Source organism: Hylobates moloch, unplaced genomic scaffold (assembly GCF_009828535.3).
Source record: "Hylobates moloch isolate HMO894 unplaced genomic scaffold, HMol_V3 SCAFFOLD_14, whole genome shotgun sequence".
NCBI lineage: Eukaryota > Metazoa > Chordata > Mammalia > Primates > Hylobatidae > Hylobates > Hylobates moloch.
The window spans coordinates 20026431-20049831 of NW_026652289.1; the positions used below are offsets into that span (position 1 = coordinate 20026431).

General features: G+C 39.3%; 1 protein-coding gene across 6 annotated transcripts in view; it reads left to right on the plus strand.

Moving 5' to 3' along the window:
* Positions 1-23401, plus strand: part of APP (amyloid beta precursor protein) — a 287239-nt gene that overhangs the window by 120010 nt on the left and 143828 nt on the right. For all 6 annotated transcript variants that reach the window (XM_058427839.1, XM_032174825.2, XM_032174826.2 and 3 more), the window contains exon 5: positions 1481-1674. In XM_058427839.1, the coding sequence (XP_058283822.1) occupies positions 1481-1674 (194 nt within the window). The remainder of the gene's footprint in view (positions 1-1480; positions 1675-23401) is intronic.

The window sequence follows — 23401 nt, forward strand, 5'->3', positions numbered from 1 at the left end:
ATACTGTTCAATTTTATATTCAGCAGGCCATGCCTACCATCTTGATTTTTCCACAGGGTGAGTCTGACCGAGCACTTGGTTAACCTCTGCTTTTGGCTAAGCCAATAAAAGATATAAGATACTTAGCATGAAAAGGTCACTGTGTGGTAAGACCACCTTCACAGCGGCTGTGTCCCTTTGATAGTTTTTCTAATAAATTTATGTAGTTTATTTGTGGTAAGATCAGTCTTAGGCTAACTAGAATTAGCCTCCTTTATTTAGCTCATAGTGCTTCACTTGAGTCGATTTTGATTCCCTGTCCCTCCCCGGAACATGTCTGGAGACATTTTTGGTTATCATAACTTGAGGGAGTGGTGTTACTGGCATATGATAGTGCCCAGAGGCCAAAGATTCTGCTAAACATCCTACAGTCAACAGGATAACCACCTGCCACCCCTAAGAATTACCCAGTCCAAAACTCAATAGTGCTGGGGTTGAGAAATCTGATCTAGCTTAGCTTAACCATTGTATCATAGCTTTATAGCTGTTAGGCAGAAAATACCGCTGAAGATTTAGCATTATTTTTTGCCTCTTATAATATATTTGGATCCACTGTAGAATAAAATGTTCTTTATATAAAAATGTGTTTTGGAGACTTAAGAGCTTGCTGAGTTTAAGAAAACAAACCAAATAATTTGAAGTCCAGCTACCTATTCGATAACCTCATTTTTTATTCCTTCTGTGTTTTCCAAAGAAAAATCCTTTGTCTCTAAGAAACAAAAATGACTCCCATAAGGTCAAAATACAGTCTGTAATATTTTCATTGTTTACCTTTATGTATTGAATTATTCATCCTTCATTTATCACTAGTGGATGCTCTCAGAGCTTTATGCTAATCTAGATTTGTGCAAATTTAGCAAATCACAGAAAAGCAAAAAGACATTCAAGGAGAAATCTCTAATGACTGTAAGTTCTGATTCTTAGTGGCTGCAGGGGATAATTTCTTCTCTTCCCAGGATTGTTACTCTGAAAGTGAACCAAGAGAGTCAGAATTTCTAGGATAAGGCAGGTCCATGTGAGATAAACTTCCATCTGTAAGGGAGGTAGGAGTGAACTGGGGAATCCACCTGGAGCGCACACAATTTCTGGATACACGAATTAAGCCAGAAGGCATTAATTCTCTGGTATCTGTTCACTAGTGGAGGCTTCTACATCTTATTTCCCGATTAGTTTCCATTCCAGTTGTTCATATAAACCTCTATTATATAATATCGTGGTATTATTAAATAAATAATAAACTTAAGAATAAAAAGAGTACCAAAGTGTAACCCATGCTAAAAAAAAATCCTGTTGTAAATTCACTCAAAAAGCAAATAATCTTTTCCTTTGTGAAATTGGTTCCTAATATATTGGATCTGCATGTTGATTATTTTATGTGGAGTTTTCTTACAATGAAACACATCTACTCTACCACTCACTGTTTTCTCCTTACACTTTGTAGACGTGCAGTGAGAAGAGTACTAACTTGCATGACTACGGCATGTTGCTGCCCTGCGGAATTGACAAGTTCCGAGGGGTAGAGTTTGTGTGTTGCCCACTGGCTGAGGAGAGTGACAATGTGGATTCTGCTGACGCAGAGGAGGATGACTCGGATGTCTGGTGGGGCGGCGCAGACACAGACTATGCAGATGGGAGGTAAGGTAGCCTTTGTGTTCAGCCTCAGAGATGCTGAAACATCTTGTATGCAGTATTTGTATCCTGTAAATTAATCTTTATCACTGAAAAGGTCTCTGCCCACTCCCATCAAAGTCTGCTGTTACGCAAAAAATCTTAACTATGAATTTTTATTGCATCCTGTTGAATTAATAATATCAATCACCCATCACAGAGTTAATTTTAACTATTTAATATTAAACTTGGGATCAAAATCCCACGGATAACTATCATAGGTTACCTACCGGTAGTTCTAACAGGGAGTTGAAATAATAATGGCATTCTGTTTTGGTCATTAATTTTAAAATATTTTTAAACGCTATCTGGGATTGTCCGTCATTAGTTTAAGGTGAATTTTTGTTAAGAAAGGTTTGGTTTGAGATTTTGGGGGTTCTGTGTGTGGATGAGTTTTTTTTTTTTTTGGCCTTTTATCATCTTCTTTTCCTTCATAGTGGAAGTCAAAGGCATTAATAAATGCTTGTTAATTTTTTTTAACTACCTTTGATTTCATGATTGTAAAGAAACCTATTTTTGCCTCTTTTTCTTAGGGAGCTTAATCCCGTTACTTCTTACCTGATTCTCATTCTTAACTGAAGGCAAACGTCTATATTCAAATCATAAAATTATAAAATGAGAATCTTTGGGTTGGAAATGCCATCTGGTTCAGGCATTGATTTTATGCTGTCTCATCCCCGGAAGGGTGATGATTGTATCACTTCTCTTTTTCCTTCAGTATTCTCTTAGATGTTCCCTAGAGCTACAGATATCCAAACAGCACATTCAATAGGAGTTGTAAGTTTATAATCAGCAAACTACAGGATGCTTGTTTTTTTTTCTTTTAATTTCCGGTGTAATCTGCTACTAGGGCCCCCATAGAGTTTATTATCTATGTCAGCTAGAACACTGGGACCACAGTCATAAACCAAAGGATCCAGGCAAACTGAGTCGTATGGTTACCCCACCTATTACAGTATTCAGTGATGATGTCACTATCCAGGTTGATATTCAGTTGAAATGCTAGCCAGCTCCTTCCTAGTTACCTCCATTTACATCCCATTTCAGTACCTGAACACAGGCATGCTTTAGACTCTGAAATTCCTTAGAAATATTGTACCATAAGGTTTCTAGCTTTGATATTCCTCTCTGATCATGATCTTCCCTCATAATCACCTCCCCAGTTCAGGCTTTTAGTCCATTATCCTCTTTTTCCCTGCCTGCCTTTCTAATCAGGATGGAATCAATGGATAACCATTCTTACCTATTCCATTGAACATCCTTGACTGTGCTGAAACCCTTCACCTTTTCTAAACATATTTTTGTCAATTCTCCATAGCTAGGAAAAATTAATTTATTTCTTTAGTTGCTTCTGGGATATCTAAAGTATCAAGTCATGTAACCTTACCACTTAATTCCATTTCTTATTCATGCTGTAACATCAGCTGGGATCTTAATGTTACTAGATGCACCTAATTATCTCTGTCGTGATGACCTATCATCTTACCCATAGCAGTTGATCCAGCCCAACTTCGTTCTCCTTGGTTCCCAGAGTAACTCTCTCTCGTGCTCTACAGATGACCCCTCCACAGTCATCCATTGTGAATTTCTGCAACATGGTACCTGACATTTGGTAGGTGCCCAGTACATGTTTGTTGAATAAACCATTGAATTTTCTCCTGTACTTCAGCAACTCTTGTACCTTCTTCTATCCCTTTGTTTCCTGTCTTCCCTTTTATGATTATGTTCTGCTGGACTCTCAATCATCTCCCCTCCCTTTCTTGCATTTTCAGTCTCCCTCTCCCCCACACCCCCAGGCTTCATCCACTCTCCCCCCAGATAATTCTTTCCCATGCGTTACTATCTTTCTACTATGTGTTTTTAATCCTGTTGACAGTTGGTAGGAAATATTTGATGGTTTATTCTACCTGTAGAAAAGTCCAAATTCTCTTGCAGGGCATTCAGAAGTCTCTTACGTGGCTTCAGCCTGCATTTTCAGCCTTATACATGTATGTGACTCTCCTGGCATCCTAAAACCATTGACCTTTTCTTTCTCTAGGCTTTCGTTCCCACTGTTCTGCCCCATCTGAAATATTTTTCCTTTTTCATCAAATGGGGTTAATGTATGATAAAGATATTTGTCAACTCTAAAGTGCCACATCTTATGACCTGTCAAAATCCTATATATTTATAAATGTTCACCTGAAAAGATGCAGTCTTTACAAGTCTTTACAGGTGCCTTGCTCTGCTATATCACCCTTGCTTTACCTTTTTCTTATAAGACCATAACTTATCTTCCAATTAATTGTAGTCATATCTCTTTTTATCTGTTAGAATCCAAACTATAGTTTGTGTGTCTGGTATGTCTTGCACATAGGTCCTCAATAAATATTAGACAAAGTAAATAGTATATTAAAAATTTTTTTTCATAGCTTTTGGTAAGGACTTCATGGTCCACAATTGGATATTATAGAAAGCTTATCCAACCCACTGCCCAGGACGACTTTGAATGCGGACCAACACAAATTCATAAACTTTCTTAAAACATAATGAAATTTTTTTGCCTTTTTTTTTCTATAGCCCCTGTTATAGAGCCTCCCATCTTTTAGCAAAGAACTGTCTAATACAAATGTAATATGAGCCACATACTTTTTCATTTTCTTTTTTTGAGATGGAGTCTTGCTCTGTCACCCAGGCTGGAGTGCAGTGGCGTGATCTCGGCGCACTGCAACCTCCACCCCCCGGGTTCAAGTGATTCTCCTGCCTCAGCCTCCTAAGTAGCTGGGATTACAGGCATGTGCCAGCATGCCTGGCTAATTTTTTTTTTTTTGTACTTTTAGTAGAGATGGGGTTTCACCATGTTGACCAGGCTGATCTCAAACTCCTGACCTCATCATCCATCCACCTCAGCCTCCCAAAGTGCTGGGATTACAGGCTTGAGCCACCGCGCCTGGCCTTACTTTTTCATTTTCTAATAGACAGTTTAAAAATAGTAAAAAGAAACAGGTGAATTTAATTCTAACAACATTTTATTTAATCCAATATATCTGAAATATCATGTGACCAATATGAAAAATTTAATAAGATAGTTCACATTCTTTTTTTTGTTTCTTTCTTTCATAAGAAGTCTTAACACTTCTTTTAACACTTAACAGCACATCTCAATTCATACTAGCCACACACTGTGTTTGATAGTTACATGTGGCTAGTGACTACTATATTTGGACAGTGTAGTTCCTGGATGACTTGAAATTTCTTATCACTCTTTATTTTTCCATTAAGAAAAACGGTTTGTATAAGGTTGAGCCACTGAATTTTTATTATTATTTTTAACTATTCTTGTTTTTAAAATTTTTAAAAAATTGGTTTGGATTCAATATAATTAGGATATCAGGTCACTTGCATCATTTTATTTTTTAACTTCTTTTCCTGTAGCCCTGCAGGCAGGCAGGGCTTCTTTCATGTGGACAAAGCCAGAAAGGTGTTGCATCACTGATCCACACACAAGCTGGGCTCCTGCCAATTAGCAGCCTCCTTGTTCCAGGAACCAGCCCTCCTTTTGACACTTGAAATGTAAAATCAGAATAGAAGTTTAACATACCTGACTTAAAACATCTTCAGGGGATGCTACGTGACAATTCTTGAAGAAGGAGAAATGAGCTACCATTTTCCTGGATACAATATTTGATTCACAGTATTTTGTTGTTTGGTAGTTAATGAGGCTTGTTTTGATAGAAGATGAGTGTTTTTCTATTGCTAATGAGGCATTTAGAGAAACATTCCTTGTGGGATGAGCTGTGTTTTATGACCTCATTGAAAAAGAGGTATGAAAAAGAGGTAAATCTTTACCATAGGCAAAACAGGTAGTGTTTCAGAAATCTATGTGTAAATTACCGAGTATGTATTTCTCCAGTGTTGTAATGGTCATATTCTCAGATCATCTCAAAATACCTATTTATGCAGTCTGTAATGTAGCATAATCCAGACTGTTACAACATTATGTAGCATGATGTTAATAATAATAATTATGTACATAATGTTAATAATACGCAGACTCCAGCCGTCATGGGTAAGAATTTTTTCCATGGGAAAATTCATTTGGAAAGCTAACTTGTAAGACTAGCCAGGTAGGCAGCCTAGCCCTGGAGGCAGAGCTGCTCCTCGCCTGGAACTGCAGAATCTGATTGAACCCAGTGGTACATGGGGGTCGCTGAATTCGTAAAGCAAATGAAATGTTAGAAGACCCTCTAATTGTTGTAGAGTCATACTTTTCCTCTTGCAGAGGAGGTACTCACATTTTTTTTTTTAAGAAACAGAATCTTTAATTATCAGTGTATTCTTTTAGGTTTAGGTTTGCAGACATAGAGTGTGCTGAGAGGTAACTTGATGTATCTTTCTGGATAATTAGATGATTTATTTTTTTCTATTTCCTTTAAACATTTTTTTTTCAAAGAGCTGCTTAAGATCTGGAAGAGTGATTCCTTTTGATCGCATCTTATCTTCGTTGAGACTGTATAACTCAGAAGAGTTTTCTTTTTTCCTTTTTCTTTTTTTTTTTTTTTTTTTTTTAGATGAAGTTTTTGCTCTTGTTGCCCAGGCTTGAGTACAGTGGTGTGATCTTGGCTCACTGCAACCTCTGCCTCCTTGGTTCAAGTGATTCTCCTGACCCAGCTTCCCGAGTAATTGGAGTTACAGGTGTTCGCCACCACACCCAGCTAATTTTTGTATTTTTAGTAGAGATAGGGTTTCACCATGTTGCCCAGGTTAGTTAACGCTGCTCTCTGGTTTGGGGGGCAGTGATATGTTTTGGCTTTTTTCCCACCCAGATCTCTTCTTGAATTCCCACGTGTTGTGGAAGGGACTCGGTGGGAGGTAATTGAATCATGGGGGCAAGTCTTTCCCATGCTGTTCCTGTGAAGTGAGTAAGTCTCATGAGATCTGATGGTTTTAAAAAGAGGAGTTCCCCTGCACAAGTTCTCTCTCTCTGCCTACTGCCATCCATGTAAGACATGACTTGCTCCTCCTTGCCTTCCACCGTGATTGTGAGGCTTCCCCAGCCATGTGGAACTGTAAGTCCAGTTAAACCTCTTTCTTCTGTAAATTACCCAGTCTCAGGTATGCCTTTATCAGCAACATGCAAATGAACTAATATGGCTCGGGGTGGCTTGTGTGGGTGTGTATGGCCGTGTATGCAGGTGTGCGTGCATTGGAATATACAATTCCGTATTGAACCCAGTTTAAACTTCATCAGTTCTGGTGATTGCTGGAGTGTCACATATGGCAAGATGTCACCTTGGCCCCTCACTACACCAGAAAACCAGGCCAGCACCATTGACTATCTAGATACAGTGGGCCCTTTATATTATTATTATTTTATATTTTTAGATTATTTGGCAAACAATTTACAGAACTAAGAATAAAGGAATAGTGAGAAATAACTATTAGCAATTTTAATAAGAGTTAACAGTAAATATTTTAATTTTACGAAGAATTTAAATATGGTAAACCCACATGTTTATTCTGTATTTTCCCAGTTTTGAAGGTATGGATTTCTGAAATGAGCGTTATCCTTTGGAATGCAGCTAGCTGCTAATCACCTGCCACGCACGAACCTGAAATATATCCGTCCTACAAATACTGGTTCTACATTTCAAATACATCTCTATTAGGTTCATCGTATTTCTTGGTCTTTTTTTTAATACTTGCAATTTCATTTAATTATTGTAAAAATTTAAGATATTTAAAACGTTGACAGCTCGTAATTTTATTGAAGAGAGAATATAGCCATCTTCCCTCAGGAATAAGATGTTTTCAAGTTTGGATTTGTCAACAGCTATTAAAATGATCAAGCCAGTGTCCCCCCCCCCCCTTTTTTTCTACATTATCTCTTCTAATCACACCTTAGAGAGATTCCTGCCTTGGGCATTTGTCCACTTCCTATTGGTATCAAATAAATGTGTTGCACAGACATAAAGTTTGTTGCATAAGCATCGTAAAAAGGGAAAGAATACTGTCACATCATTTTAGCAATGATGGTTAATGTTTTTGTCACATAATATTGAGTGATGATATCCTTCCTGTTGAATGACTAAGTGGATGAGAATACCATATTTTCTTTTTATTCTTAGAAATACATCGCTCAGCGGGGTGCAGTAGCTCACGCCTGTAATCCCAGCACTTTGAGAGGCCAGGGCGGGCAGATCACTTGAGGTCGGGAATTCGAGACCAGCCTGACCAACATGGAGAAAGCCCATCCCTGCTAACAATACAAAATTAGCTAGGCGTGGTGGCACATGCCTGTAATCCCAGCTACTCGGGAGGCCGAGGCAGGAGAATCACTTGAACCCGGGAGGCAGAGGTTGCAGTGAGCCAAGATCGCACCATCACACTCCAGCCTGGGCAATAAGAGTGAAACTCCACCTCAAAAAAAAAAAAAAAAAAAAAAAACAGAAAGAAATACAGTGTTCACTTGTCAATTCTTGAGCTTGAGAAAATTCATCTAGGATATCATGTGAAGGCTCATAGCCTAAGGTTTTACTTACGTGACCAGTTTCATTCTTCTTCTGGTTTATCTAATTGGTAAAATGCCTCCTTTTGTCAGTTGTTCCTATTTGCCAATATGTGGAAAATGATTTTTGACTATATTCAGTGAGTCTCCAGACTTCTTTTTATCGTGCTTTTTAAAGAGATGGGACCTCCCTCTGTTGCCCAGACTTGAGCGCAGTGGCTATTCACTGGTGTGATTATGGTGCATTACAGCTGCAAACTCCTGGGCTCAAGTGATCCTCATGCCTCAGCGTCCCAAGTAGCTGGGACTATTCAGACTTTTTTTTTAAACCATCTTGAAAGATGATGCAATACTTTGGGAACACAGCAATAAAAATGTGATCATTTCCCTATTGCATCACCTTTCTAGGCAATTCTATCATTCTTTCATACTCATATTATTTGGTCTTCTTTAGCACAGTTTTTAAATAGTTGATGGCTAATGATGAAATAATTCTTGGGATGATAAATATTTTGTAACGTAGGAACAAAATATAGGAAAAAGATCGAGATTCATAATATATCTCAGACTCATGGTTAAGTACAAGCTAGAATGAGTTTTATTCAATTAAAATTTTCTTTTTCTCTATGAATGGATAAAAGTGAGAAATATCAAGCCCCACAAGTAGTTAGAAGTGCTCAGAAACTCAAAAGGTAAAATTGTGTCCAAAGACCCTGATGGTATTCTAAAGGTTAACAGCCTATCCTACTTACCAAGAGTTTACATTTATTATGAGGCCTGTACAACCTGATACAGAAAAATACTTGGCATAATTTTCTGTAAGTTAGGTAGTTAGGTACTCAACAAGTATTCGAGTTGAATCACATTGGCATTCACATCAAACACATACACCTACGTAGTCATGTTAACTTAAGGTTAATACGTGTCACCAAAACTAACTGGTCTTTAAAAAAGAAAAACTAGGCCAGGCGTGGTGGCTCACGCCTGTAATCCCAGCACTTTGGGAGGCCAAGGCTGGCAGATCTCTTGATGTCAGGAGTTCAAGACCAGCCTGGCCAACATGGAGAAACCCCCTGTCTACTAAAAATACAAAATAGCCAGGCATGGTGGCATGCGCCTGTAATCCCAGCTACTGGGGAGACTGCCAGAGAATCGCTTGAACCCTGGAGGTGGAGGCTGCAGTGAGCTGAGATCGCACCACTGCAATCCAGCCTGGGCAACAGAGCAAGACTCTGTCTAAAAAAAAAAAAAAAAGGAAAAAACTAAGGAATATCATTCTAGATGTGCAGTAATTAAGTAAAATTGCATCAAGAGTCTAATAACATAGCGTGATGGGTCCCATGTTTCATTATTTCCATGGGCAGAAGAGGGATGGCTACATTATAAATAAAGGAAAATTGTAACAATAAGAAAGAAAAGATGAAGTATGAAATATTTCCAACTCAAAAACAAACTGTATCTGAGCATACAGAGGTACAAAATGGCACCTTTTTCCTCTGGTGTAATGAAGGGCACTAAACCTCTTGAGCATTTGATATGTTCCAGATACTATATTAAAGTGATTTTTTTTTTTTAAGACACAGGTTCTTGCTGTCACACATGCTGGAGTGCAGTATTGTGATCATAGATCAGTGTAACCTTGAACTCCTGGGTTCAAGTGATCCTTCTGCCTCAGCCCCCAAATGGCTAAGACTACAAGCACGTGCCACCATGCCTGCCTAATTTGTTTTGATTTATTTATTTTTTTTTTGTAGAGACAGGGGTCCCACTATGTTGCCCAGGCTGTTTTCAAACTCCTGGCCTCAAGAGATCCTCCTGCCGGGCCTCCCAAAGTGTTGGGATTATAGGCATGAGCCACCACGCCAGACCAAGGGGTGAAATCTTGATAACAATAATCAATGCAGTCATCATAAAACACTTGCACAGGCTCAGTTTGTAGGTGGCACAGTGCTACATCTAGTCAAAAGCCAATTTAATTATGGTCATTGTGCTCTGAGAACTTTTCTCAGAAAATAATTGCTCAGAAAATAATAATCAGATGGTATTATAGATGGTGCATTTCACAAATACATGATTTGTAGTAAGTGAAAACTTGTCATTCAATCATGTAATAAATTATGCACATACTCTCTTCCACTTAGCTAGTGATGTTGAAACATTCATAGCCTTACCTGATGAGCTCAGGCTGTCATGAGAATTTATGTCTATTCATAGGTCAGTACTTTGTCTTTAAAATTAGATGAAAGAGAAAGAGAGGCTCTATTTGACTATATATCTTTTTATTTGTATCTCTGGAGTTAAAAATTTTTGAATATATAATCTTTCAGCTGCCTTTCTGCATTGCATTTTAAGAAATGATATTAAATGCTCAAGGAAAAAAAACCTAACAACTTTAGAGGGCCGCAAAGTGAATCATACAAAAGATAAATTAAAGCTTTAAATCTTTGCCAGTGGATGAGTCAAGTAAGAGTGGATTTAATGAAATAGCTCATGGCTGTGAGAAGCAGCTGTCATAATGCTGGGTTGGCAGCTTCCAGGACTGTGTTGGGCTTTGTGATTGTTATACTGAAATAGGAGAACTCATTTGAAAATGACGAATAGGAGAGTAGCAGAAGCTTGCATTTTCTCTTGAGCGAACTGGCTGCCAGTTTTGAGGTCTTATTAGAAATGCTTGATTCCTATATTGAATAAACTTGGACTACATGTATGTCAAGAAGAAAAGCAAAACACTTCTGTAGCCTTAAGCAGATTACAGATGTGTGGCGAAACCAGTGGGGTTTGTTTTTGTTTCCAAGCAGGTGATGGCTGGAAGAGGAGATGCCTGTGCGGTGCAGGGCTTGAGTTGCAGCCATCTGAGCTACATCTGGCAATGAGACTGTGCTTACTGAGACCTAATGGCACAGGTTGCCCCAGTAACAGGATATTGCTGAGTGAGAAGTACTGTACGATTCATTTGTAAGAGTTATTTGGAGGGTTGGATTATTCAGTGCTAAGGATTCTAAGCTACTGATGCATGGACTCTTTTCTTCCCCCCAGTATCTTTTAATTAAAGTGTACAAATTCCCTGGCTTACAAAATAGTAGGAAAAGAGGAAGAAAATACAGATTCTTATGATTTTAACTGGTTTCTGGCAATAATACACCGAAACATTAATTTCTTGTTGAAAACAACATCTGGATATTTGTGTCTTCAGTGTAAAACCCCTAATTTAGATAGGAGTCTCCATTGTGACATGGAAAAGTAACCCTTTAATTAGTTAATTAATTTTACTGTGGCCTCAAAATCCACATATTAGCATATCAAGCCAAAAACTGTTGGCTTTACTTGGCAACCATGTGGCTTAAACTAGTACCAATAACTTACCACAAGGAACTCAGCAAAATTATAAGTCCATGTTTGTTTTGGAAGGAAGGCAATTATTAAGAAAATAATTTAGAGATGTTCAAAACTATTTCCTTTGAGTAGAGGTAGAGAGTGAACAAAATCTGTCCCAAGTGGGAGCTGACTAGCTTCCTTTTTTGCCCTCCTTGTTTACAAAGTAACACTTTTAGTTTACAAAGTAACATTTACAGTATCCCCAGTGTTTCAATGTAAAATTGCAGGTGGTGGACTAATGCCACTTAGCCGAAGCCATGATCACGTGAATTTTTAATATATATTTTTGTATGGAGTGAGTACTGGGAGAACAGTCTTCATTAGCTTAAACTCTAGAATGTACTATTTATTTGTTTGTCTGTTTATTTATTTTGAGACAGAGTCTCACTCTGTTACCCAGGCTAGAGTGCAGTGGTGCGATCTCGGCTCATTGCAACCTCCCCTCCCAGGTTCAAGTGGTACTCCTGCCTCAGTCTCCTGAGAATTACAGGTGCCTGTCTCCACGCCCAGCTATTTATTTTTTTTTTATTTTTTTTTTAATGGAGACAGAGTCTCACTCTGTCTTCCAGGCTGGAGTGTAGTGGTGTGATTTGGGCTCACTGCAACCTCTGCCTCCCAGGTTCAAGCGGTTCCCCTGCCTTAGCCTCCTTAGTAGCTGGGATTACAGGTGCCAACCACCATGCCTGGCTAATTTTTGTGTTTTTAGTAGAGACGAGGTTTCACCATGTTGGTCAGGCTGGTCTCAAATTCCTGACCTCAAGTGATCCACTGGCCTCGGCCTCCCAAAGTGCTGGGATTACAGGCATGAACCACCACGCCCAGCCAAGAATGTACAATATTTTTAAAGAAATGTGGTTTATTACTATAAAATACAAGCTGAGCATCCTTAAATCCAAAATGTTTTGAGCACTGACATGACAGCAAACATAGAAAATTATGTGACCTTATGTGTTCAATGTATACAAACTTCCTTTTAGAAACAAAAAATATTTAAAATATATAAAATTGCCTTCAGGCTGTGTGTATAAGGTATTTGTGAAACATAAATGAATTTATGTTTATACTTGGGTCCCATCACCAACATATCTCATGCATATGGAAATATCCCAAAATTTGAAAAAAATCTGAAATCTGAAACACTTCTGGTCCCAGGCAGTTTGGATAAGGATTACTCAATCTGTAAATATAGCAGCTCAAATTGATTTTGTAAAGCATCCAAGTTATTATTTATAGTAGTTTAATTTGTATTCTTTTAATATATTGACTTGTTTTATATATTTATATAAATTTTTTGCAATTGAGCAAGTTTAAAAAATTAAGTGATTCCTTCAGATCTACATTTTATTTTCTATTTGTTATCAATTTAATAAGTAAAGGACACACAGATCATCTGGTTGTGTTGTCAGACATTTGAAGGTGCAACTGATGGATGTGCACTGTTGTACTTTGTTTTTTCATGTAAATTGTTCTAAAGAGAAGTGAATGTTGAGCATATAGTAGGCCACACGTGCCTGTGGATTGGCTCATTGTTTTAGGAATGTCTAATTCTGGAAAAGATTTGCCAAGGGTATTCAGAAGTATAGTTTGGTATTAGAAATTATTTGAAAATAATCTTTATAGCATAGCACCATTTTATTTAGATCAATAGTAATTCAAGCAGTATACATAATTTGCTATTGTAAGTGTAGCATATAACCTAAGTTTTCTTTTACATTTGAGACCACTATTTGCTGTTGGTCGAATTTGGTCTCCCAAGATTTTTTGCTTAGTGACCTAATTGCCAGCCTATGTGAAGAGCTGTTACTTATTGTCAAACCAGGCAGTAAGGGTTTGCTTTTATCTTTTTATCAATTCTTTCAATGCTAGTAGTCATGAGATTAATGTAGTTGGATACTAAAATGTTAATACGTGTTAGATAACAAACTGGAAAAGAGATGAATGACATCATGAAAGAAAGGGCAGTATTGCATTTACGGTGACTTCCATGATAATAGAACTAACCTGCCTAAAAAGACATTGGGTGGAAACAGAAACCAGGTGTAATAGATGCATCCAAGTAGTCAAGGAAAGAAAAGACTTCTAAGTAAATAAGATGATCTTTGCTTCAAAAATATCTTCAAAGGTTTAAAATGTGCTTTACCCTCATATATAATCTTTTTGAGCCTATTTCTTTACCTCAAATGTGGGGAAAATTGCAGTAATCTGTATCACGGTATTTGCTTCCAAAACGACTAATCGATGTAAATGCATGTCAAGCTGGTAAAGTTTACAGTGGACTTGTTTATAATGCATAGATTGGAATTGTTGGGGGAGCAATCAGCAGCATGGGATGTTTTTTTTTGTTTGTTTCTTTGTTTAAGACTCTGTCACCCAGACTGGAATGCAGTGGCACAATCTTGGCTCACTGCAACCTCTATCTCCTGGGTTCAAGCGATTCTCCTACCTCAGCCTCCCAAGTAGCTGGGATTACAGGTGCCTGCCACCACGCCCAGCTAGTTTTTACATTTTTAGTAGAGACAGGGTATCACTACGTTGGCCAGACTGGTCTCGAACTCCTGACCTCAGGTGATCCGCCTGCCTCGGCCTCCCAAAGTGCTGGGATTACAGGCGTGAGACACAGCGCCGGGCTGGGGTGATTTTTTTCTTAGTCAAATCACTTCTCTACCCATCATCTCACACTGTCGAATACAAAGACTCTCCTTGGGACTCAGTGACTAATCTCCCACCTCTGGTTTGATAATCATGGCTATTATAACATGTTCCCTTTTTAATTAGTTATTTTAAAATTATTGTAGGTCTTGTAATCATAATCAATAATAACACGTAATGGCTTCTTAAGCACTTTGTATCCTAGATGAGGTTGAGAACATTATTAAAATTAGTTTTGGTAGTAATCAAGTAGTGATAATTCTTATTTTATGAATTTAAATATGTAGGAGTTTTTTTATTTTAGGGAAGCAAAAAGGACTAGAAATTATGATGTCTCATGATTAGAAAACTGCTATAAAAATGAAGGTAGAATTGATTTGGGCTCTTTTGGACATTTTAAATAGAAATTTAAATAGGTATTCAAATAGCAAAGTCATTCCACTTTAAAACTTCTATACTTTTTTAGGACCTTCAATTTTATATTTAAATTATATTTTTGAAATGGTTTTAGAAGCAATATTGTATCTTTAACTACTAATAAGTAAGAGAAGATATATCAAAGGTTTGATCTTTTATCTCCAAGAATATACTATTCATTTGTTTCCCATTGTACATCATTTGAATGTTAATGATTAGCCTCAAGTGGTTTTCAACATAATTGTATAGCTACTATTATTGGAAAATTGGAGCCAAGGACTCATACACATATCAGAAGTGATAATGAAGCACTTTGGTTTTATGAAAATACGTTTACAAGGTAGTCACAGGATAGCAATATTGCATTTAATGTAATACAATGATGGTGGAACTAACTGCAGTGGAACAGGATGCTGAGACCACAGTAACAGCATCTCTAAGTGCCTCGTCTAGTTATAGTTCAACCTCAGATATAACTCATTGGTGTTGAAACACGCGTAGCAACACTTAAGCATAGACCGTTCATTAAAAGGTACCTTTTTAAAAATTTTTATTTTAAAAAGTTGACGTGTAATAATTGTACACATTTACAGGGTACACAGTGATCAGATCAGACTAATTAGCATATTCATCTCAGGCATGTATCATTTCTTTGTGTTGGGAACATTCAACATCCTGCTTCTTGCTGTTTGAGATTATATCATATATTACTGTTAACTGTAGTCATCCTACAGTGCTGTAGAGCACTAGAACTTACTCCTCTTATCTAGCTGTAATTTGGTATCCTGTAACAAATCTTTCTCTATCCTCAGTTTCCACCTACCCTTCCCAGCCTCCATCATCCTCTGTTCTACTTTTTACTTCTATGAAATCAACATTTTCTAGCTTCTGCATATGAGAGCATGTGGTGTTTAACTTTCTGTTTTTGGCTTATTTCACTTAACATATGTCCTCCAGTTCCATCCATGTTGCTTCAAATGTCGGGATTTTATTCTTTTGTATGGCTTAATAGTGTTTCATTATACGTGCGTGCATGCGCGGGGACACACACATCACATTTTCTTCATCCATTAGTCTCTTTGGACACCTAGATTATTCCATATCTTGGCTATTGAGACTAGTGCTGCAGTAAATATGAGAGTGCAGATACCTCTTTTAATATACTGATTTCCCTTCCTTTAGATAAATGCCCAGTAGTGGGATTGCTGGATCATATGGTAGCTCTATTTTTAGTTTTTTGAGGAATCTCCATACTATCCTCAAATGGTTGTACTAGAACAGAGCTTTTCTACCTTCCTTCCATTTGGGAATCTTCTTACCCAACATGCATATTAGTAACTTGGCTATGTATGTCCCATCTCTCTGTCTCAAATACTGTGTCTAGGACATCTACAGTCTTTGGCCATGACCATGACTCCTAAAGTGCATGACACTTTTGCTCTGTCATCAGTATTAGTTGACAGGTAAGTAAGATAGTACTTCTCCTCATAACCCCTTTACCTGCCCAGCAGAATACCAGTACACACAGACCCAGATATCTCTGGGCTCAAGAATCCAGACATTTATAGGATGGGACTTTATCTGTAAATCACCTTAAGATTAGTAAGTTCTTATAATTGATTACCTTTGCCATTTCTCAGAAGCCCTTTGTCCAATGTAACTTGTGTGTCACTGTCATTTCCAGCCTGTCTTTCCTACACATTGTTTATGCAGGCTTTAGGAGTTCCCACCCCCCAATTCTACCCCCCACCCCCACCCCAGCCTTTGTTGTTTTAACTGTCCTGTCTTGGCTGATTTTGTTTTGTTTTAAAATTTCATCCATTAAATTCCTGACCCTGGCTATTTCTTTACAATTATTATAGTATTTTTCTTTCTGGCTTGCCCTTCCTGATTGCTGTAATCCATGCCCTTGACTTTAAATACCATTTGTAAGTAGACTAGGCCAAGGTTTATTTCTCTAGGCCAGACTCTACCTAGTTATTTCATAGGCATATGAATCCTAACATGTCCAAATGAGAGTTCTTAATTCCCCTGCTACCCAGTCCTCAGTGTGGTTCTCCCAAAGCTATTCTATCTCAGTAATGGTCCTACGCCCCCTCCTAGGGATTGTTGCTAAGAACCTAGAACTCATCATTGTCTCTTCTGCATATCCTATGAATTCTGGATTTATCCACTTCTTTCCATCTTTTCCAGTACTAGTCTAAACTCCCATTATCTCTTGCTGGAGTTATTTCAGTATCCTGCTGATCTCTGCTCTCGTTATCTCTCCCTGACACATGCGCCGCTTTCTTCTCCCACACTAAGCCATTCTCTGTACAGCAGCCAGGATGTAGAGTGTTTATTTACATAAAGCAGATCCTGGAACCCCCAAATTTAAGTTGCATTCGTGGCTTACCAATACACTTAAAAACCAAGTGCACAGAGAGAAAACAGTGAAGCCTTATTTGGATATGCTGAGGATAATGATAACGGGTAACAACTAACAAACACATAGTTGGTGTCAGGTTTGACCTCCTACATTCCTTACAGGTGTTAGTGTATTTGACCCAGCTGCTCCCTACCTCTCCAGTATCACCCCATGCCTCTCTTTCCCCTGACTCTCCCCTGCTCAGTGTCACACAAGTCAATATCCCCAGCTTGCTAACCCCAGGGCTGACAGATTTCATTGTCTATAATGGATCTTCCAAGGTCCCACCTTCAGCCTCAGTTTTGTTGCCATCTTCCCAGAATGAATTCCCTTGATCATTCTGTTTCTTGGAGACAAGGTCCTGCTCTGTCACCTAGGCTGGAGTGCAGTGGCATGATCGTGGCCTCGACCTCCCTGGCTCTAGAGATCCTCCTGAGTAGCTGGGACTACAGGCCGCACCTGGCTAATTGTTTTTTAATTTTTAGTAGAGACGAGGTCTCACTTTGTTGCCCAGGCTTGTCTCAAACTCCTGAGCTCAAGCAGTCCTCCCACCTCAGTCTCCCAAAGTGTTGGAATTACAGGCATTAGCCACCATGCCTGGCCTTGATCATTCTTTTCTGAAGAAAACACCCCTTCTTCGTTATTCTCAATCTTAGCAGCCTATTTACTTCCATTCTGAAATGAATCACATTTTAGTATTTTATTGGTTCATTATCATTCTCTCCCCCCATAGAATGTAAGCTCTTTGAGGACAGGGAACTTATCTTTTTCCCTCTTGGAGCCTCGGATCCAGCAGAATGCCAGACACTTAGCAGCCACTAGCATTTGATGAGTGAATGGCTTTTCATGCACAGTTTTAAACATTGTTCCTGATTGGTCTGTCTAGTCAATAATAGATTTATCAAATCTAATTGATAATAGATTTCTTTTTTTTTTTTTTTTTGAGAAGGAGTCTTGTTCTGTTGCGCAGGCTGTGGAGTGCAGTGGCGTGATCTCGGCTCGCTGCAAGCTCTGCCTCCTGGGTTCACGCCATTCTCCTGCCTCAGCCTCCTGAGTAGCTGGGACTATAGGTGCCCACCACCACGCCTGGCTATTTTTTGTATTTTTAGTAGAGATGGGCTTTCACCGTATTAGCCAGGATGGTCTCAATCTCCTGACCTCGTGATCCGCCTGCCTCAGCCTCCCAAAGTGCTGGGATTACAGGCGTGAGCCACTGCGCCCGGCCGATAGTAGATTTCTTGTATTGATTAGAGAGACTAATCAGCAACAATGTTTTAAAATTCTCACATAGATCTCTGAATTGGAAAGCAGTCTTGAATTATGCTTGCAGGGAGAGAGGGGAAGGAAGGAGGAGGAATGGTATAATTAGACTTCATAAGGCTAGATTTTGTTTCTACTGAAATAACGGTATCACAATGGGACATATTATCCATGCAGAAAGTGAGTGGGCATCTGGTCTATTATCTGTGGTCTTTCAGGAATGGCAGCTCTTTAGTTTAAAAAACAACAAAGTGCAGCGGTGTTTATTTAATGGAAATAGAAAAGCAGTACCTGTGTATTAGTGGCTCAGATTTTTTGTTCTTTGTTTTCAGCTGTCTGCTGTATGCCTCTCCAGCAGGGTCCTACAGAATCTCAAATCTACCGTGATCAAAGCTGAACCCATTAGCTCCATTTCTTAATTCCTCCTGTATCCTCTGTTACCATTAGTAACTATTCTCCAACTCAAAGCATCAGATTCCTCCTCTTACTCACTCTCTTCATCCCCAGTCACCAGTTCTGTGCTGTTATTTTATCCAAGTTCTCAGTAGGCTTCACGAGCACTGCCTTCACATCCCAGTGTCACTCCTCCACCTGTCTGTCCTCCATGCTTCTGCTAGCTCATATTTGTTGCAATACAACTAACCTTGCCACTCCTCTGCTTCAAGCTTTTCTACTAGGCTCTACATCGCTAGTAGATGATGGTCCAGACTCCTCAGCCTGTGAAACAAAGCCCTTCATAAAAGAGCAGAGATACAGCTATTCAGCTCCCTTCCTGCAGTCCACCCCCTCCTCCACCGTACTGAGAATTGGCAATTCCTGCAGCACTCTTTGTATGAGTCCATTTTCACACTGCTATAAAGAAATAACGAAGACTGGGTAATTTATAAAGGAAAGAGGTTTAATTGACTCACAGTTCTGCATGGCTGAGGAGGCCTCGGGAAACTTAAAATCATGGCAGAAGGGGAAGCAAACACATCTTCTTCACAAGGTGGCAGGAAAGAGAACAGCGAGGAGCAGAGTGGGAAGAGCCCCTTATAAAACCATCAGATCTCCTGAGAACTCCCTCACCGTCACGAGAACAGCATGGGGAAACCACTCCCATGATCCAGTTCCATCCCACCAGGTCTCTCTCTAGACACATGGGGATTATGAAGATTACAATTCAAGATGAGATTTGAGTGGAGACACAGCCAAACCATATCACTCTTCATCTGTTACGGGTACCATTCCCTGTTCTACAGTGTCCTTTTTGCTACCTTGTTTGTAGATTTCTATTCATTCATCATGTCCCAGTTTACTGTTACCTCTTCAACAGACTATTCTTTAGTCCCTCCCAAACTCCACCAATGAACATTCTTCGTTCAACCCATTATTGTTAATATGCACTTCACTGAAAACACTGTTTTATGCTTGTTTACATCCCATCTCTGCAGGGCCCTGAGCCTATGGTCAGCAGTTGGGAACTTACTAGGCATAGCGCCCAGTAAAGGATGGCTCTTAATATATATATATTTTTTCTAAAATAATAAACCCCAAGAAAAACATTACCTATGAAAAACAAATGATATTTGTATACCATTTTCAAAACCTAATAGCAATAATAAGAAAAAAAATGTCATAAGTATGCATTTAAGCTGTAGTTAAAAACAGTAAATAGGCACAGTATTTAACTCTTATCATGTGCTGTTCCGAGTGTGTTATTTACATCATTGGCTGTTCACACCATCTGAGGTGTAACCACCTGAGGTGGTTAAAGTTTCCATCCCATGTTAAAGATGAGGAAACCAAGTCACAGCAGGCTAAATGACGTGTTCATAGTCACATCGGAGCTGGCAGGTGGCAGCTCTGAGAATGAAACCCACGTGGCTGAGCTCTGGAAAGTCACCATTAATCACCACACTAGACCTTCTCTCTAGGATCTACATAACTAGAACATACAATTAATTACACTATATTTAAGTGTAGTCGTTCCTTGAGAAAGGAAAAGAATTCACAAATTTCATAGCCTCATCCCTTGTGCATTTGTGGCATTGTGCTAGGAGTGTCTATCTGATATTTGACCCTACAGATTTCTCGGATGCCAACCAACCACAGATACTTTTAAAAAAAGATACTTAATACTTACCAGCGCAAGAAAGTGGGCTTGTTGGAAGAGGAAAAATGTTAGCTCACTGATGGAAAATCAACTAAAAGTCTTACCTCTCCAGAACATGCTTTTCCTAAATGTTCTGGCTAACCCAAGAAGCTACATCATCTTTACCTTTACGATATAATTTAAAGTACTTTTCTACTTACTTCAAGCCCTCAGAGCACAGAGGCAAGGGAGGCCTTGGGCTGTAAACCCTGTAGCCTGAGCCACATGGCTTCTTCTTCTGGACAGATACCTGGCATATTCTGCCACTGAGGATCAGTGGTGCAGATATGTCTGTTTTCTCCTAGGAATGGGGCTCCACTTACGAATCTGGGGCAGGACAAGGTATTGCTGCATTTTGGGGAGTGTGCTGGAAGGAGGAGCAGAGTTTGTTGTTTTTGCTTCCTGATATGGACTGGCTGTGTCTCCATTCAAATACCAACTTGAGTTGTATCTCCCAGAATTCCCACATGTTGTGGGAGGGACCCAGGGGGAGGTAATTGATTCATGAGGGCTGATCTTCTCTGTGCTATTCTTGTGATAATGAATAAGTCTCACGAGATCTCATGGGTTTATCAGGGGTTTCTGCTTTTGCTTCTTCCTCATTTTTCTCTTGCCACCACCATGTAAGAAATGCCTTTCACCTCCCGCCATGATTCTGAGGCCTCCCCTGCCATGTGGAACTGTAAGTCCAATTAAACCTCTTTTTCTCCCCAGTCTTGGGTATGTCTTTATCAGCAGTGTGAAAACGGACTGATAACACTTCCTTAACAGAACCACTTATTTTTTCACAAAAAAGTGGGGGAGAAGCCCAGAAGCATGCAGCTTCTCCCTTCTTTCTAAGGAATAGGTCTTCACAAAGTGCCCCCAAAAGAAAAGGACCAGGCTTTTCTCTTGCTTTGTGACTTTCCTAGGGTGCTTTGTAGCCATTTTGGACACAGACCACCTATAGCTGTATATTAGTGTATGGACACAGTGGAAGGGGATGCCAGGCACATAGTTCTTGCTGCATCGACACCTTTTCAGGGCATCTTCTCTTACTACCTCTGTAGAAACTGCAGCAGCCCGGCCAACTACCAGCCCCAGCCCACCCCTAGCTTTGCTGCTTTCATTTTCTCCGTAACACTTGTCACCTTGTAATGTGCTAGTGTAACATCGTTGTTTTGGTTTTCTTAGGTCTTTCCCTCCCTGTAGAATGTAAATGCCAGGAAGGCAGGGAATTTTGTCTGCTTTATTCTCTGCAGCATCCTCAGACTCCAGAGCAGACCCTAAAACTCAAATATTTGTTAGACAGCCAAAGGTCATATACTTCCAACTCTCCACCCAAAATATATATGGATCACCCATCCTTAGTAGCAGCTAAATCTTTGTACATGAGGAGTTTGCTCATTGACAGTTTTCTGGCCTAGCATCTGATTAACCAAACTTTTTCACATATCAAGAATTTAAAATGACTCCAAAACTTTTTATGACCTTAGGTGCTTCTCCTTAATTCTAGTTGGTTCATAAAGCTGTCAGAACAATAATCTGCTTTTGATAATATATGGCTTTTCTTGCCTCCAAGATAGCCTTTAAAAAAGCAATTTAGCCTTTTACTATAATTATATTCCAAATTTAAGTCTTGCCAGAATATCATTTTCCCCCTTTAAACATACTTTTTATGATGCCGAGATGTTTTAAAGAAAAGTTAAGACAGGAAGCATATTTAAGATGTCAGTATATGTCTCTAAAATCTAAGAACATTTTTCTACAGAGTCCAAATGATACCATCTCACCCACAAAATTAACATAATTTTTTAATACCATTGGATACCATGTCCATATTCAGATTCTCCCTGAGTTCCAGAAAGGTCCTTCACAGGTTTCGTATTTTACATCCTATCCGGCACCAGGGCCAGCATCTTACATCCTTAATTCTTAGGATTCAGAATAGCACTTTTTATATCCTGACACTGACTTGCTGAAGAAGCTGTACCAGTTTTCCTATAAACTGTCCACTCCTTGAATTTGTCTTACATCATGTCCTAGGGGTATTGTTTAGATTGTTGCTCTATTGCTAGGATATTCATGTTACCCTAAGTGTGTACTGAGATAGCGGAGTAAAGAGAGATTGTCTTTTAAAGGTTCTACCTAGGAACTGCTAGTTTACACAAAAGCTGGGCTTTAGTGCTTCTCAGATCTCTTTGCTTGTTTCAGTAATTTTTTTTTAGAAATTCACTAATTCACTAACATAAGCGGGGCAGGGTTTACAGGAGCATGTGTTGAGAGGAGTTGGTTTGACTTTAAACGGTCATTGTTACAATCCGTATTTAGGCCTTACAGGTCGCATACAATCTCTGTCACATATTGCTGTCATTTTTACCCCCTTTCTTTTCTTTTTATAATCCTTTAAAAAAAATGCAAAGCCCACCCTTAGCTCACAGGATGTACAAGAGCAAGTTGCAGGCTGCAGTTTGCCAGCACCTGCTCTGTGCCGCTGCTGACTTGCCATTCTTGGATCCCACTTTCTGTTCTTGTCAGCCGATTCCCTTTCAGGCACTCAGGTTTCTCTCCCTCCTGTCACCGGGCCTTTGCACATGCTCTACCCACCCTGCCTGGTGGAGAGCTGTCTTTAGCCCCTGGACTTCATTCACTTCAGACCTTCTTTGGGTCACATTTCAGTCATGCCTCACTGGACACCTGGAATCCTGGTTAGTGCTCACTCTTTTGGGTCTCCTAGCTGTATGTAATTGTTATCAGGGCAGTAATTTTACATTTATACAGGTGCTGAGGTCAGTGTCTGGCCTTTGGCTACTTGCCTTGTGAGCTACCCTTGCTTTCCAGTGTATCCCTAGCTCCTGGCCCAGTGTCCAGCCTCCCAGCTTCCATTCATGTTTTCCTAGAGACCACTCTGTGCCCAGCAGCCAGAGACATCATTGCAACTTAAATCTCATTGAGTCGCTCCAGTTGCTATAAGAAATGTAACCTT